Consider the following 15,280-nt stretch of genomic DNA (forward strand, 5'->3'; position numbering starts at 1 on the left):
TCTACTTTTTCAAGTAAATTTGATGAAGCAGATCAAGTATTTCATATGAAAATTTAACTTCTGAATGGAGATACACTACATATATATAAAATACACACTAAATTTCAAAGACTTAATGCAAAAAACATCATCATTACTATTAGAATGATACTATTTTGGGGAGCACCTGGGTAGGTCAGTCAGTTAGATGGCTGATTCTTGATTTTGGCTCAAGTCATGATCTCAGGGTCCTGGGATCAAGCCCCAAGTCAGGTCCTCACTCAACCGAGATTCTGCCTGAGGAGTCCCTCTCCACCCCCCTGCTCTTGCATGTGCACACTCTCTGTCTCAAAAAAATTAGTAAATCTTAAAAAAAAAAAAAAATGAGGGGAGCCTGGGTGGCTCAATCATTAAACGTCTGCCTTCGGCTCAGGTCATGATCTGGGTGTCCTGGGATTGAGTTCCACAGGAAGCCTGCTTTTTCCTCTCCCACTCCCCTGCTTTTGTTCCCTCTCTTTCTGTGTCTCTGTCAAATAAATAAAATCTTTAAAAATAAAATAAAATAAAATGATATTATTTTGGACATATTTAGTTAAAATATACAATTAAAATAATTTCTTGAGGGACGCCTGGGTGGCTCAGTTGGTTAAGCGGCTGCCTTCGGCTCAGGTCGTGATCCCAGGGTCCTGGGACTGAGTCCCGCATCGGGCTCCTTGCTCAGCAGGGAGCCTGCTTCTCCCTCTGCCTCTGCCTGCCTCTCTGCCTGCCTCTCTGTCTGCCTGTGCTCACTCTCTCTGAAAAATAAATAAATAAAATCTTAAAAAATAAAAAAAATAATTTCTTGACTCTTTTTTACTTTTTATTTTATTTTATTTATTTATTTCAGGGAGAGAGGAAGAGAGAGAACACACACAGGGAGAAGGGCACAAGAAGAGGAAGAATCAGATCTGCTGCTTCTGAGCAGGGAGCCTGATGTGGGGCTTGATCCCAGGACCTGATATCATGATCTGAGCAGAAGGCAGATGCTGAACTGATTGAGCCATCCAAGTGCCTCTCTTTTTTCCTTTTTGTTTTTATTTTTTAAGATTTTATTTATTTATTTGACAGACAGAGATCACAAGTAGGCAGAGAGGCAGGCAGAGAGAGAGGGAGAAACAGGTCCCCAGTGAGCAGAGAGCCCGATGCAGGGCTCGATCCCAGGACCTTGAGATCATGACCTGAGCCCAAGGCAGAGGCTTAACCCAACTGAGCCACCCAGGCACCCCTCCTTTTTATTGTTTTTAATTTACTTTTCTTATTTACTTTTTAAAATGTGGCTATCCTACAAAAATTTTAATTAGAAATGTAACTGTTTTCTGTTGGACAGAGCTGTTCTATGTCTTGATTATTGTGGTGGTTGCAGGACTATATATGTTTGTCAAAACTCAGAGAACTCATGTAAAGGGAGAATTCTGCTGCATGTAAATTATTTCTCAATAAACATAACTGTTAAAGGGTGCCTGACTCTTGGTCTTGGGGCCATGAGTTCTAGTCCCTCACTGGGTATAGAGATTACTAAAACAAACAAACAAACAAATCTTTAGTTTTAAAGAAAATTGAAATCTTGTTTGAAAAATGTTTTTGAACAATGTCTGTCTCTTAAAAATTCTGACCTTTTCATTCATAGTCTCATAAAATAGCCTGGTAGCAATGCCTGGCAAAGAGAAGGGCTTTTCCTTGATCTTTGGCCAAAAAAACTTTTTTTAAACTTCCAGAAAGGGCTTATTAGAAAGAGAATGTAGAGTTGGCCAGAGAATGACTGAAATCAGGAAAGAAGCCAGAGAAGGAAAGATTGCATAGGAAGAAGGTTCAACAGATGCTCCAGGGACGTAGACAAAGTGCTGTGGAAACAGCTGGTGGGACAAACAGCACAGATAGGAAGCTGAGGTCATGATATGACGTATTTGAGCTAATGATTTGGGAAGTGATGATATATTCCATTCCGTGACTGGAAGAAGGAGGCTCTGGTGAAGAGGAGAAAAGTTGCCCAGATAAGGTCAAGGAACTGAGCACTATATGTTAACTAAACCAGAATTTATTTGTTCATTCATTCATTCATTCTTTCATATCATCTTTAGAGAGAAAGAGAAAGCAGGGGGAAGGGGAAGAGGGAGCGGGAGAGAGAAACACAAGCAAATTCTGTGTGAGCACAGCACCCACATGGGGCTTGATCTCACAACCCTGAGATCACGACCCGTTCGGAAACCAAGAGTTGGATGCTTAACCAACTATGCCACTCAGGCATCCTACGAACTAGAATTTAAATAAACACTTGGAAAATAAATAGATAGATAGATAGGTCAATGTTGGTATCTCTGAGGGTATAAAAAAGAAAAAGATAAGACACTGAAGCTGATACAAGAACAATGGGAAGAAGCTAGCCATATGAGAAACTGAAGGTAGGTCCAAGCAGCAAGTGCAAAGGGTTTGAGTCAAAAGACTTTGGCCTTGGAATGGTAACTTGGGGTGGCTGGAGCATGGTGAATGAGAGCAGACAGGCTGGCAGGGGCTGGATTCCCCAGAGCTTTGCAGACTAAACAAGGAGTATGGTTTCATACTAAGTGCAATGGGAAGCCATAGAGGTCTTTCAAGCAAGGAAACATCATGATCCGAGATCTGCTTTTATTTTTATTTTCTTTTAACTTTTCTTTTATTATTTTTTAAAGGCTTATTAATTTATTTGAGAGAGAGAGAGCTCAAGGTGGGAAAAGGGGCAGAGGGAGGTGGAGAAACTCAAGCAGACCACACTGAGGGCTCAAACTCATGACTGTGAGATCAAAACCTGAGCCAAGATCAAGTGTTGGTCTCTTCAGGCACCTGGGTGGCTCGGTTGGTTGAGCATCTGTCTTTGGTTCAGCTCATGATCGTGGGGTCCTGGGATGGAGCTCTGGGCCCCTGCTCAGCAGGGAGTCTGCTTCTCCCTCTCCCTCTGACATGCCCCCTGCTTGAGCTCTCACTCACTCTCTGTCTCTCAAATGAATAGAAACAAAACAAAACAAAACAACGAAACAAAACAGTTGGTCTCTCAACCCATTGAGCCACCCAGGCCCCCCTGAGCTCTGCTTTAATTAATTAATTAATTTTTTAAAAAAGATTTTATTTATTTATTTGACAGAGATCACAAGTAGGCAGAGAGGCAGGCAGAGAGAGAGAGGAGGAAGCAGGCTCCCGCTGAGCAGAGAGCCCGATGCGGGGCTCGATTCCAGTACCCTGAGATCATGACCTGAGCTGAAGGCAGAGGCTTTAACCCACTGAGCCACCCAGGCGCCCCTGAGCTCTGCTTTTAAAAGATTACACGGGGCGCCTGGGTGGCTCAGTTGGTTAAGCATCCCACGGAGCCAACTTAATGAATAAATAAATACATACACAGGCTTTTGTCTAGAGACCATTAAGATAAAGAATCTAGAAACCATGTCACTAGAGGGAAGGAACTGTGTATTTGGCCTGAAGATAAAAAACAAAACAACACACAAAAAGTCTAGTTGTCTTTTAGGATGGATGTTTAGTTAGGATATTCATTGAGCTGTTTAGCAGGGAGCAAAATCACAGAAAAGAATACTTCTTTTTCTTTTGTGTAAAAACAAATTTGATAGGTGGGTCAGGGGAGTAAGTCATCGAGGGACCCAAGTTCCTTCCATTTTGCTGTTCTGGCATTACCTAGTGTGTTGTCCATGTCTGTATGGTCACCTAACTTGCAGATCTCCCTTTTAATCAGTCAGGAAAAAGGTGGAAAATGTAATCTCCAGCGGCCTTGCTAAACCTTAGGAGATCTGGTCAGGAGGTGGAGTTGTTTCCATTACTAGAAGGAAGAGTAATACCAGATGCTATAGCAGGAGAGTTGCGCTTCAGATTACATTAATCAATCAATCAATCAATTAACTTTTATTTTATTTTTTAAAAAGATTTTATTTATTTATTTGACAGAGACACAGCGAGAGAAGGAACACGAGTAGGGGAGTAGGAGAGGGAGAAGCAGGCCTCCAGCTGAGCAGGGAGCCCCATACTGGGCTCCATCCCAGTACCCTGGGATCATGACCTGAGCCAAAGGCAGAGGCTTAACAACTGAGCCATCCAGACACCCAATTATAAGATAAGCACTACACCCAACATGGGGCTTGAACTCACAACCTTGAGATCGGGAGTCACATGTCCTACCAACTGAAATAGCCAGGCGCCCTCAGATTAGAAGAATTTTTAAAAATATATAATTAATTAATTAATTAATTAATTAGACAGAGAGAGAGAGTGAGACAGTGAGAGAGGGAACACAAGCGGGCGAGTGGGAGAGGGAAAAGCAGGTTTCTCGCTGAGCAGGTAGCTCTACGCGGGGCTCAACCTCAGGACCCCGGAATCATGACCCAAGCCGAAGGCAGATGCTTAACGACTGAGCCACCCAGGCGCCCCTGATTAGATGAAATTTTTTTTTTTTTTTAGATTTTGTCTATCTATTTGACAGAGAGAGACACCGCGAGAGAGGGATCACAAGCAGGGGGAGTGGGAGAAGGAGAAGCAGGCTTGCCACAGAGTGGGGAGCCCGATATGGGGCTTGATCCCAGGACTCTGGGATCAAGACCTGAGCTGAAGGCAGAAGCCCAATAACTGAGCCACCCTGGCGCCCCATAGATATATTTAAAGTAACTTATTAGTTCATGATATTTGCTATAATATCAGCCTATTTTTTTTCACCTCAGGTTCTAGTAAATACATTAGGATGTCAACTTTAAAATACTGTTAACATACTGTGTTCAGGATTAAGTTTATTAAAATAATGAAAAACCCAAGGTAGGGCATGAGTCAGTCTAGATCCAAATTGATTTAAAGCTCTGCCAATTACTAGGGGTATGATCTTAGCCACTTTTAAGCTTCAGAATTAATCTGCAAAATGGGGTTGATAAGAGTCCTTACTGAATAGCGTCACTGTGGAAGTTAAATAATTTATATAAAATATAAGGGTTTGGTACACAATAAGGATCCTATAGGGGCACCTGGCTGGCTCAGTCAGTAGAACATGCGATTCTCGATCTCAGGGTCATAAGTTTAAGCCCCGTTGGGCATGGAGCCTACTTAAAAAACCAAAGCAAACAAACAAACAAAAAACCCCCCAAAACAAAACAAAACAAAAAGGATTCCATAAATGTAGTCCTCTTGACTTTATGTTAAACATAACCCACACAATTGGACATCTCCAAATATTAAATCTTACAGTCCTTTATAGTTAAAAATGCGTGATTTTTTTATTGGATATTAAAGTTTTAAAATATTCTTTTGAAGAGGAAAGAAAAATTAGACTACCAGGTGCAAAATAGAAGTATAAAATTTATTTAAAACCACCCACAAAGTTCTGTGTAATCAGGAATGATACAATTTGCAATATTTTTTTTAAAAACTCATGACAAAGATTTAAAATATAATTTCAATTACAGTATTCATTTAGCCTTATTCAGTTAGAACACTTAAAAAAAAGAAACTTTGTGCTCTAAATAAATGAGACACACAAGGAAAATATAATAGACAATTTCCACAACTATCTTTACATGTATGTTTCAATACTAGTACATTTCAATGCATTTTGCTACATAAACATGAAATCATGTACAACTGCTGTGCACCAAAATTTAGCTTAATTAGGTCTTTCAAGTAACATGCAATTCCAACTCACAAGTCTTCAAGTACTGCTAGTAAGTGTTCCCTTGTATGCAGAGCACTATATGTTGATCCTGAATTGAAATCATCATAATTAAGATTCTCGCTTTCCCTTCTGCATGGTGAAGTGCTTTTTCTTTAAACTGTTTCTCCCATATATTAAGAACCCAAACCAGATTTTGTGGAGTTTTAAAATCTTTTCCTTACTAACTTATTTCCTTATATGGGATATTTCATACAGTAGGACTGCAATAGGTAAAAATAATCCCCGAAAGCGAAAAATCAAAGGTACAAAATAAATAGTAAATATACCCTAAGGAGAGACAAAGTCACCTAGAGACAGGAATATTAACTTGTGAAATTGGTATTGTCTATGGAAAGTCAGCACTGCTCTATTTCCCCATGATGAAGATTCTGTGAATATTTTACTCCCACTATTGAAAAGCATTCAGTCTTCTTTGAGCCAAAGTATTGATATGCACATGAATACACTTGGTAGGTCACCATACAACACAAGAGAAAATGAAAAAACTAGAAGCTAATGCTTTTCTTTTTGTCGAGGAGTTTTAGGAGTTTCTCTTCAGGGAACACTTCACTTACTAAGAAAGTAACTCAAAGATGACTATCCACCCATACATCACGATGCAAAAGCTGCCCCCCCTTTTTTACTATAAAACCATTTCTGGAAAAATATTTCTCTTAAAGCACCTGTTATAGAAGTTTAAAAAAAAAGACCATACCTATTAATAAAAAATATTTAGTCTTTTTGTTTTGTTTTGTTTTTAAGAGCTGTTTTTGTAAAGTCCTATGTGGCCAGCCCATTTTATAATATCACAAAGAGGCCTTAGTGAGGATGGGCAGTTACTGAACCAAATCACCAAAAGTGGATTTATTTGACTATTTAGGGAAGTTTGGGTTTTCCGTTAGCAACCCATAACGTACTGATGGAAAGGCATAAAATATCCCACCTCTTTATTTTTATAAAGAGCTTACCAAAAACTTTACAAATACATCTCATTATTTTTCTTAACTCTCTGGGCAAAGGTATGTGTAAACAAAGTGGAACAAAAGACAAAACAAAACAAATTTAAATAAGTGGGAGACAGTACTATTTTTTTGAGATGCCAACAAGTCTACATTTTTACCATGAGCACCTGGGAACTAAAATAGTCAGCTTACCCAGCACATTCCCTTCTAGAAACCTGCATTTCAATATAACAAATACATTAAGCTTGGATTATGAGTTGGTGATCTCAGTCTTTTTAAAAATAATATTTTTAAGACAAATATCATTGAGGTTTCCCTTTGTTTTAGTAGTACAGGGATATTCTTTATTGAAAAGTTTATTTACAGGGAAAAACTAAAGCTTCATTAATCTCAATCCTAAAATGCAGAAGTCTTGGGAATTTGGGGAGACCTTCCAAAGTATGCATAAAAAATTCTACCGGCTAAATAAACAGTGGAAACAAAATACTTCAGAAGAATGTTTTGCATACAATAAGTAGGTTTTACATTATTCTTAGATTAGATCTGACAAAATTTCTACTCAATAACACTCTCTAAGTCATAGCTTATGGTGCAGAGATGCCTTCAGCAGTCTGCGGCTATGATATGGTTTGGTCTCAGATGGGTTGACCTGCTCTATGACTTGGAGCATGGCATTTGCTCTTCTTGCCAATCTGCAGGTTCCCATCACCAGTAAGATGGGAACATTTGGACATTTGTCCAACCTTCAGTGGTGGGAAGAAAAAGGGACACACAGTAAAGCAGTTTGATAAGCTACAACATTATATAAAGTACAGGGATTATAATTTTTCTTACTACCATATTTGCATTCACAATGGTTTCTCATTTTGAGCTGCTATTTTCCACATAAAACTGTCATGGGGTGGGGAGAAGAGCTATTAAAGTATGTTTTGGTGTTGGGCTGGTGGAGTGAACCTGCAGATTGCTGATAGGAACACGATTCTCCCTCCTTCTTGCCCCTGAACTTTGCCCTATTACACTCATGACTCCTGATAACTGATTTATCCCATCTTTAAGAATTCCTTAAATTACTTTCAGTTCATTCTTTTTTAACCTTTCTCATCCAGATTACAGAATAGTTCCTATTATTGCCAAAACCCAAATTCCAAAGGGGTAAATTTACACTGGGAAGTAAATACCATGCACGAAACTAGGCTGGGAGATAAAACATATGAAAAGAAAATATTGTCTACTGTATAAATCAGATCCGTCATTAATTCAAAGCCACTGGTCAGACAACTTATAATTAGTATGATGCGTCATACAGAAATTACAAAGCTATGTAGAAATAGTGCTAGAACATTTAACTTCTAATGTAAGTTTTTGCAAAACACTCAAACACTAATAAACATGTTGAGAGTCAGACATTGTTGGGATTTAAAACGCAACAAAACAAAACAAAACAAATATTGTTGGGATTGTTAAAGAGAAGTGGATGCTAACCGGGCCTTGTGACCACTATCTATCTCTTCCTAAAAACTGAATTTGCCTCTAACAGGAAATAACCATATAAAAGATCATGATCCTTTTTGGTATTATTCCACAAAGGATTTGTGAAACATGATTTTAGAAAACAGGAAAAAGACAACTTGACCAAGATCACTGCTATTCTTAATACAAACCATGTGTATTTGTGTAGGGGACACGGGAAATGAGGGGAGAACAGAGAGGGGAAGCAATAGAGTTTTAATTTAAAGAAAATCAGAGGAAAGGATCAAAAACTGTAAAAAGAAAGAAAAGTACACTTAGTGACATCATAGCTCCAGTAAAATGAAAAAAGAAAAATAATAACAAGCAGAAATTCTGGTCAAAGATGGTAAGTTTATACTTAGCTAAATGAAGAAGAAACAAAATTACTTTTCAGTACTGTTTCTCCAAAAGTGAACATGCTTCTGACAGCTGTGATATTTTTTTCTGATGAACAAGACAAGAGAGAAAGAATGCCTTTCATAACAGCTGCTAGGGACAAAATTTCTATTTTTAGGAAAACTAGGTTTAAATTCTTAAACAAGGGCTTCCCAAGTTGCATTCAAACATAGATCAGTTAAATCAGGTAATGTGTTTAACATCTGATAATAACATTCCTACCTTAGACTAAGTTTTGCTTTAATTATAGGGGACATGAAGAAACAAGAAAAACTTGTGACCCATGCAGATCATGGATATCACAGTAGGGATCGGAAAACTATAGCCAACAACGCAGAGATGAGTATTGTACTTCTAAAGCCAGAAAAATTAAATATTGTATACTATCAATAGAGAAACACATTGTGGGGCCCTTAAAGGAGAAGTGAGCATTACAAGTGGCCAAGTAAGGAAAACCTTTGCATTACTCGAAGGAATAAAATTTATGCCTTTTGAAGTAAACAATGGTATTTGATTGGGTGCCCAGAAAGAACAGGGACGGAAACAGACATCCAGATATACTGGAATGCAGAGAATTCAAGTTTCTAGAGTTCAATGTGGACAAAAAGAGCGAAGTCTTCTTGCATAAAAGCCAATTTTACCATCTCCAAAATGAACAGAGTAACTTAGACTCTATTTTATAAATGAGCAAAGGGAAAAAAGCCAATAAATCTCAATACACTCTAAGAAAATGCACAAATTTAGCTTCTGACACGCTGATTCTCTGGCTTGCATTCCAGAGCCATGAATGGCCACATTCTCTAAATCTATTAGATGAAAGCACAATGCCAAGCACAATTCGATCTGGGTAAATCCAGACTCTTTAGGTATCAGGGCACTCGTTCTATCACCTGGTTGAGGGTGCCTTACTGCTGATGTTGAAGTTACAAGTTCAATACACTTCTGGGCAAGTTTCGGAGCTGTGCACAATAAGACGGGATTCTAATACATGTAGACAATCACATCAAAGTGAATTAGACTTCATTGTGAGGCCAACTTGGCAAGAGGTGGGAATAGACTGTACAACCATAGGTAATATATACAATTGGTATTTTTCCCCAATTCTTTCAACCACTCAATTTTTTCTAACTCCTTGTATATGCCTAATACTTGTGTCAGGGGAAATAAAAGCCTGTACTATATAAGTACTTGATATTTCTTTATTGAAATTGCAAATAAGACTATTGCCACATTTTGTTGGATGAGTTAACAGGACAGCGTCATAGGTAAAAGTCAGCTAGATTTCCCACACAAGGCCCACGAAACTCTGCAGGCAGGGGAATCTTGATTCAATTTCACTTGTCTTGTTTTCCTGAATCTCTCAGAAAAAAACAACAAAACCCAACAGAAAAAATAAAAAGCCATTTTGATTTTTCACTTGTACCACAATCAGGTTATTTCCCAGTGATAATATACTCTCTGGGTGAGCAAATCAAGTTTGTTTCCTCGAGTTCTCCTAAACACAAAATGGCCTCCACTTGATAGTTTCAACTCTCAGTATAAACACAAGTACACACTGACATTAACAACTGCTCTCTGGGCCCCAGTGATTGAACTGTGTGACTTCTAAGGTGTGAGTTCTAGAGTTGTGAGAGGCCGCTACCATATTATTTCACAATTCTCATCATAAATTTTTACAGAAGACCAAAATTCACAGTTGTTCTAACTCTAGACAAAAAAGAAATTTCCATGCATCAAGAAGTTGTGAAATAGAAGGTAGCTATACATTATTAAAAAGTCATATGACAGCTACTGATTTACTAGGCACATTCGAAGGAAATCCTGTGCCCACTATTGGTGGAAGTTGTCATGCAATGTCAAAACTTTGTCCCAGATAAAAATAATCTCAATTGAATTTGTTTCAAAGAGTAAACTTAAGTAGTTTAGGGTTATTTTCATACATGCTATTGTGGAATAAATGATAATCAGCTGAGTCCACTGAAGTAGTAACATTAGAAAGTAGGTTACTTGGTATGAACTGGTATCTCATTTATACAAGGGTATGCATTCAATTAAGTATGTATTGGGGTTATGTCTTAACTAATTGCTTATGGATCTCATCTAGTTGGAGTTCTATATTTAACAAATTATTTCATCCACATGCAGATTGCATAACAAAGATGTTGGAAGGTTAAGCTGCAAACATTTTGCTAATGTTTTGCAAAAATTTACCTACAGCTATACATTTTCAGCTAGCCTCTTTCCAATAATATATTTCAATTAGGTCTATGACATGATGTATTTGGTACTTCGTGGATGAACTGGAAAGATGTAGGTGAGGCTGATAAGCAGAAGAAAAATTTTTTTCAACCACGCTCTGAGAGCCGTTAGAAATGGCATTTTGAAGGGCAGCGTGATTATTTTGTGGGTTTCTAAAATAGGCAGTTCATTGTAGTTAGGAAATCTGTAACATATTATGGACAGTTGGGTTAACTTGGGGGGTCATGTATCAACTAATTCAATTATCATACCATGAACAAAGGCAGAATATTGAAAAACTCATTTTGAGTAGTATAAAACAGGTAATACAAAAGGTGATTGTTATAGGTAAACATAATAGAAGGTGTAGAAATAATGTTAGATGACCAGTTTTCTGGTGAAAATGTCATTTCAAACAAATTTATTTTCTTGCTTCTTAAAAGCAGTGTCACTAGCATACAATCACAATGCTGGAGAACACTGAATAAGCATGAGCTTTTAAAAAGAAAAAAAAATCACAGGGCAGACAATGGGATGGCAAACTGTTAATTTATGAAGTAGAGTCCAACAAAGTGGGAATCACATGTGGTTCCCACCATGGGGTTATCAGCTGAGGCAGGACATTGATGGTGTTAATTATAATAATGGAATGGAAACATTTTAGTTGAGAAGGGACATTTTCATGTACTGGCTTTGGGCAGCTGCAGCCAACTTCACAAATCCCAGGATTCCTCTAAGTAACACTGCCACTTCAAGTTCAGTTGTTAAGAAACCTCAAAGTTAGTGACACTGACTTGAACTGCTGCAGATATATTACAACGGATGTTTTTGTTCTTTTTGTGTTTTCAGTTTTAAATAGGATCCGTGCCCAATGTGTTTCTTTGAAAAGCATGGACCAAAGCATCTTTTAGGATTTCAATTCTTCACGTGTACTGTGTCATGGGTGGCAGTTCAAAGAAAAACCAAAGCTAATATTTAAATTCTGCAGACATTCAGGAAGTGTTGAATGGAAGGAAGATGGGTGGATGGATAAAGGGTCTTAAAACTTGATTCATTAAATCTGGTGAGAGAATTTCTAGTGGGAGCTAAGGCCTAATATCTAAAACGAAATATCACAAGGGTGTATTCCTGATAGTCTAATACTAGTAGATATCTTATTAAAGCAGCTGAAATAATAAACAATCACTTATTTATATACTCATATGTATAAGAAACCTTAGGCTCACAAAAATATACATGTTTTAAAACGCAAATCTAAGGCACACAAAATACTAAAACAAGTCAATGAATCACCCTATTTTACATATTCAAGAAGCAGAAATCTACTTGTACAAGATGATGGTCTACCAATGGTATTTGTTATATACAATCCCTTCATATTCCTTTAGTTGGACTAGTCAAAAGCTTGAAACTGATACTTTGCACCATATATTATTAATATAAGTTACAATGAGTTTTTCTTTAGAGCTTGCTGGAACTGTTTGCTTTTGCACCAAAATTGTTGAGTGTTAGCAGTTGTGGGCTTCCTATGGCATTTCCAAGGGAGAAGCACCATTATTTAGGTTTTCCACACTCCCAAGGTATCTGACACTTTGAATGTTATAGCACCTCTGCATTTTAATAGAATCAAGTATTTCATTGAAATTTCTTGCTCTAAACATTTTGTTTGGGCAACTCCTTTTGTTTTGCTATAAAATAAGCCAATAAGTAATGGGAAAAAATACGGAAGGGCTAACTTAAATGGAATGCCTATTTTCCTGTTACCTAGAACACAGGCAAATATCAGAGAAGATGAGTTTTTATTTCCCTAATACTAATACGCTTAGATAAACTACTTTGGATTAGCTCTTAATGGGCAATACCATACTTCGATTACCACTCCTACTGTTTGGGATGTGTGGATGTGTGACGACAATAGGGGATTTGTTTTCACAAGATTCTATGGGAATTTTATTCTTATTCTGTACCAAAACAAATAAGGCAATTTGGAATGGGTCGGGTTCTTGCTACTTAATTTTTATATTTTATCACCTTGAAACTTTAGAAGCATTTGACTCTTCTGAATCCTACAATGTCCCATCTCCTTTTGGAAAAACCTTTCATGAGTATATTGAGAAAGCTGGGGTGAAAGTGAAATTAGGGCCACTGTTGCTTGATAAATCAGAAGAGACCACGCTTACTTAGTTCCAAATAAAATGTTAATCGATATTGGTGATATGCTTCCTAATCCCAATTTTAGAGAAAATTAACGATTTTTGCATGTTCTAACTATTTTATATAAGTAGCTAATATTTGCATGAGAAAGGACACATTAAAAAAAAACCATATACATGATTAGAATACATATTGCAGTTAACAAGATGGAACTCTACACAGCAAGAATAAATGATTTCTCTTGTATGCAAATATGCACAAACAATAGACAATAAGATTCTTATACTATACTATTTCAAGTTACTTTTAAAAATAGAAAGTGCTTTTAAAATATATATTTACAATTTATGAACAGCCTCCAACCATTATTAACAATAATGAATTATTTTATACAGGAGAGATATTTTGAGAGAGAAAACATTTCATTGGTTTATTTCAAAGGAATATGCCGATATTCTAGCAATGATTGGAAGATGTTGGAACGATGGCACCATGAAATAATAATGCAGCTTATTTTTAACTGTTGATGTGGGTAAGCACCAGGAGCTGTGTAGAGTTAACACTGTGTCTTGATTTTACATCATAGCACATGAACCTGTTAAAATCCTCTAAAAATGACTCTTGTTTCATAGTAAACAGACTTAATTTAAAGCACCAAACTGAGTGATTCTATCAAGGTTAACGCCTAACCAAAACATTTCTTTATGTATTTAAAACTATAAAACTTTTATTTTTGCTTAAAATGTGCACCTTCTACCAATTGTCAAAATATAGTCACAGTTAAGAAATACCCACCCCATTTTTGTTTTTGTTTGTTTTTTACCTCAGCCTTCAAATGGGTGAGATGAAGATACGTAAACGACAACATGACTTTCTTTTAACAGCACCTTGAAAAAATACACTGCACTAGCAAAGGCATTAAGAAGGGGAGAAAAGCCTTCAGACCCAATGGTTATAGGGTCCTGCAACATGTGTGAGAGCGTAAGGGGACACGGTGACAATATTGTCATGGGTTAATGTTAACGCTTTATGAGAAGGAATTTGGTTCAATTCATTAACTTCAGGGGACAGTTCGGGACCCTCATTAGCTGCCTGGTCTTTCTGCTCTGAGGCCTTCATTTTCTTATTCTTAGCTTCTTTAGCCTCAAATTTAATTTTGTTTAGTTCAAAACCGTGTTGGGGCTTATTCAGGTTTTTGTGCTGGTAGAAAACAAGGGAGAGGCGAGTGGGGTGATTCCGGTTCGGGTGCTCGACGGGCGTGGTGGCGTGAAGCTCCCGCCGCGCACACTCGATCAGAACGGAGCCGTGCGCAGGCGCTATCGCGACCCCACCGATGTTGGCGTCCAGGAAGATGTGCTCGCTGTCTGACCAATACTCGTCGATGTGGGGCAGTTTCTCCTCCGCGGGGGACAGGGGGTCGTCGGACAGGGGGTCGTCGGACAGAGGCTCGTCGGCATCAGAATGCTGCTCGTCTTCTTCCACTAGAGAGGACGCCAGGTCATGGGGACAGGTGGTGAAGGGGGGCTGCTGGCTTGGGAGATTGGAAGGTGGCTGTTCAGACGGACCAGTGGGCGGCTCAGAATAAACCAGGGTGTCTGCCACGGGAGCGGGCAGCGTGGGCAGAGAAACCACGTCGCCAGGCTGTGCAATTCCAGTGCATTCCCCCACAGCTGCATTAGCACCGCTGTGTCTCGCAGAAGGCACCGTGCAGTGGGGATTGCTACTTCTTTCTGAAAACCCGTAGGGAACGGACGCATCACTCTTACAAGGAGCTGTGGTGGCTGACGCCGTCTTAGGGGACCAGGAGAAACCTGGAGGTATGTTTGCCTCTTTCAATGGGTGAGGAATGGATGGGGTCAATGAGTAGGTTTTAGTGTTGTCCGAACCTTTGAAGATAAAATGGGGTTCAGTTTCACTTTTTATTTCAAGTTGCAAGGCTTCGGTTTTATTCCCTAAACAGAGAAAAGGACACCAAATGCGAAGATAAGTACAAACTACTTTTGGGAATTGTCTTTAAGGAGTATTTTAAAGAGAAATACAAAGGATAATGTAACAAAACATCGATGACGGCAATGTCGGCCAGTTTTGTTCTCTTGCCTTTAAGTCAAACACACAAGCAGGCATTAAAAATTGCATGTCGTCTGGTATGCTTTTTCACCCAACAATTTTCCTTCAAGAATTCTTCCCCTTGCAAATAACATAAATAAGCACAAAGATTTAGCCAGAAGGATGTCCATTGTTTGAAACAGTAAGAGATTAGAAATGACCTAGTTGGCGATGAAGTTAAATGTTAAAATCATACATTGGAACGCAATGCAGGGGATAACACGATGAC

The 15,280-nt window shown here is 38.3% G+C and overlaps 1 protein-coding gene across 4 annotated transcripts in view; it reads right to left on the bottom strand.

Annotated features, from left to right (window-relative positions):
* Positions 1–13,680: 13,680 nt before the first annotated feature.
* TET1 (tet methylcytosine dioxygenase 1) overlaps positions 13,681–15,280 on the bottom strand; it is a gene marked incomplete at its 5' end in the record, with an annotated part of 126,189 nt that continues 124,589 nt past the window's right edge. For 2 of the 4 annotated variants that reach the window (XM_080823355.1, XM_080823353.1), the window contains one exon: positions 13,681–14,897. In XM_080823355.1, coding sequence (XP_080679481.1) covers positions 13,885–14,897 — 1,013 coding nt within the window. In that variant the 3' untranslated portion in view covers positions 13,681–13,884. The remainder of the gene's footprint in view (positions 14,898–15,280) is intronic. The other 2 variants (XM_080823354.1, XM_080823352.1) reach the window with 1 other exon arrangement.

Source organism: Martes martes (assembly GCF_963455335.1).
Source record: "Martes martes genome assembly, chromosome: 14".
In the NCBI taxonomy this organism is placed as follows: domain Eukaryota; kingdom Metazoa; phylum Chordata; class Mammalia; order Carnivora; family Mustelidae; genus Martes; species Martes martes.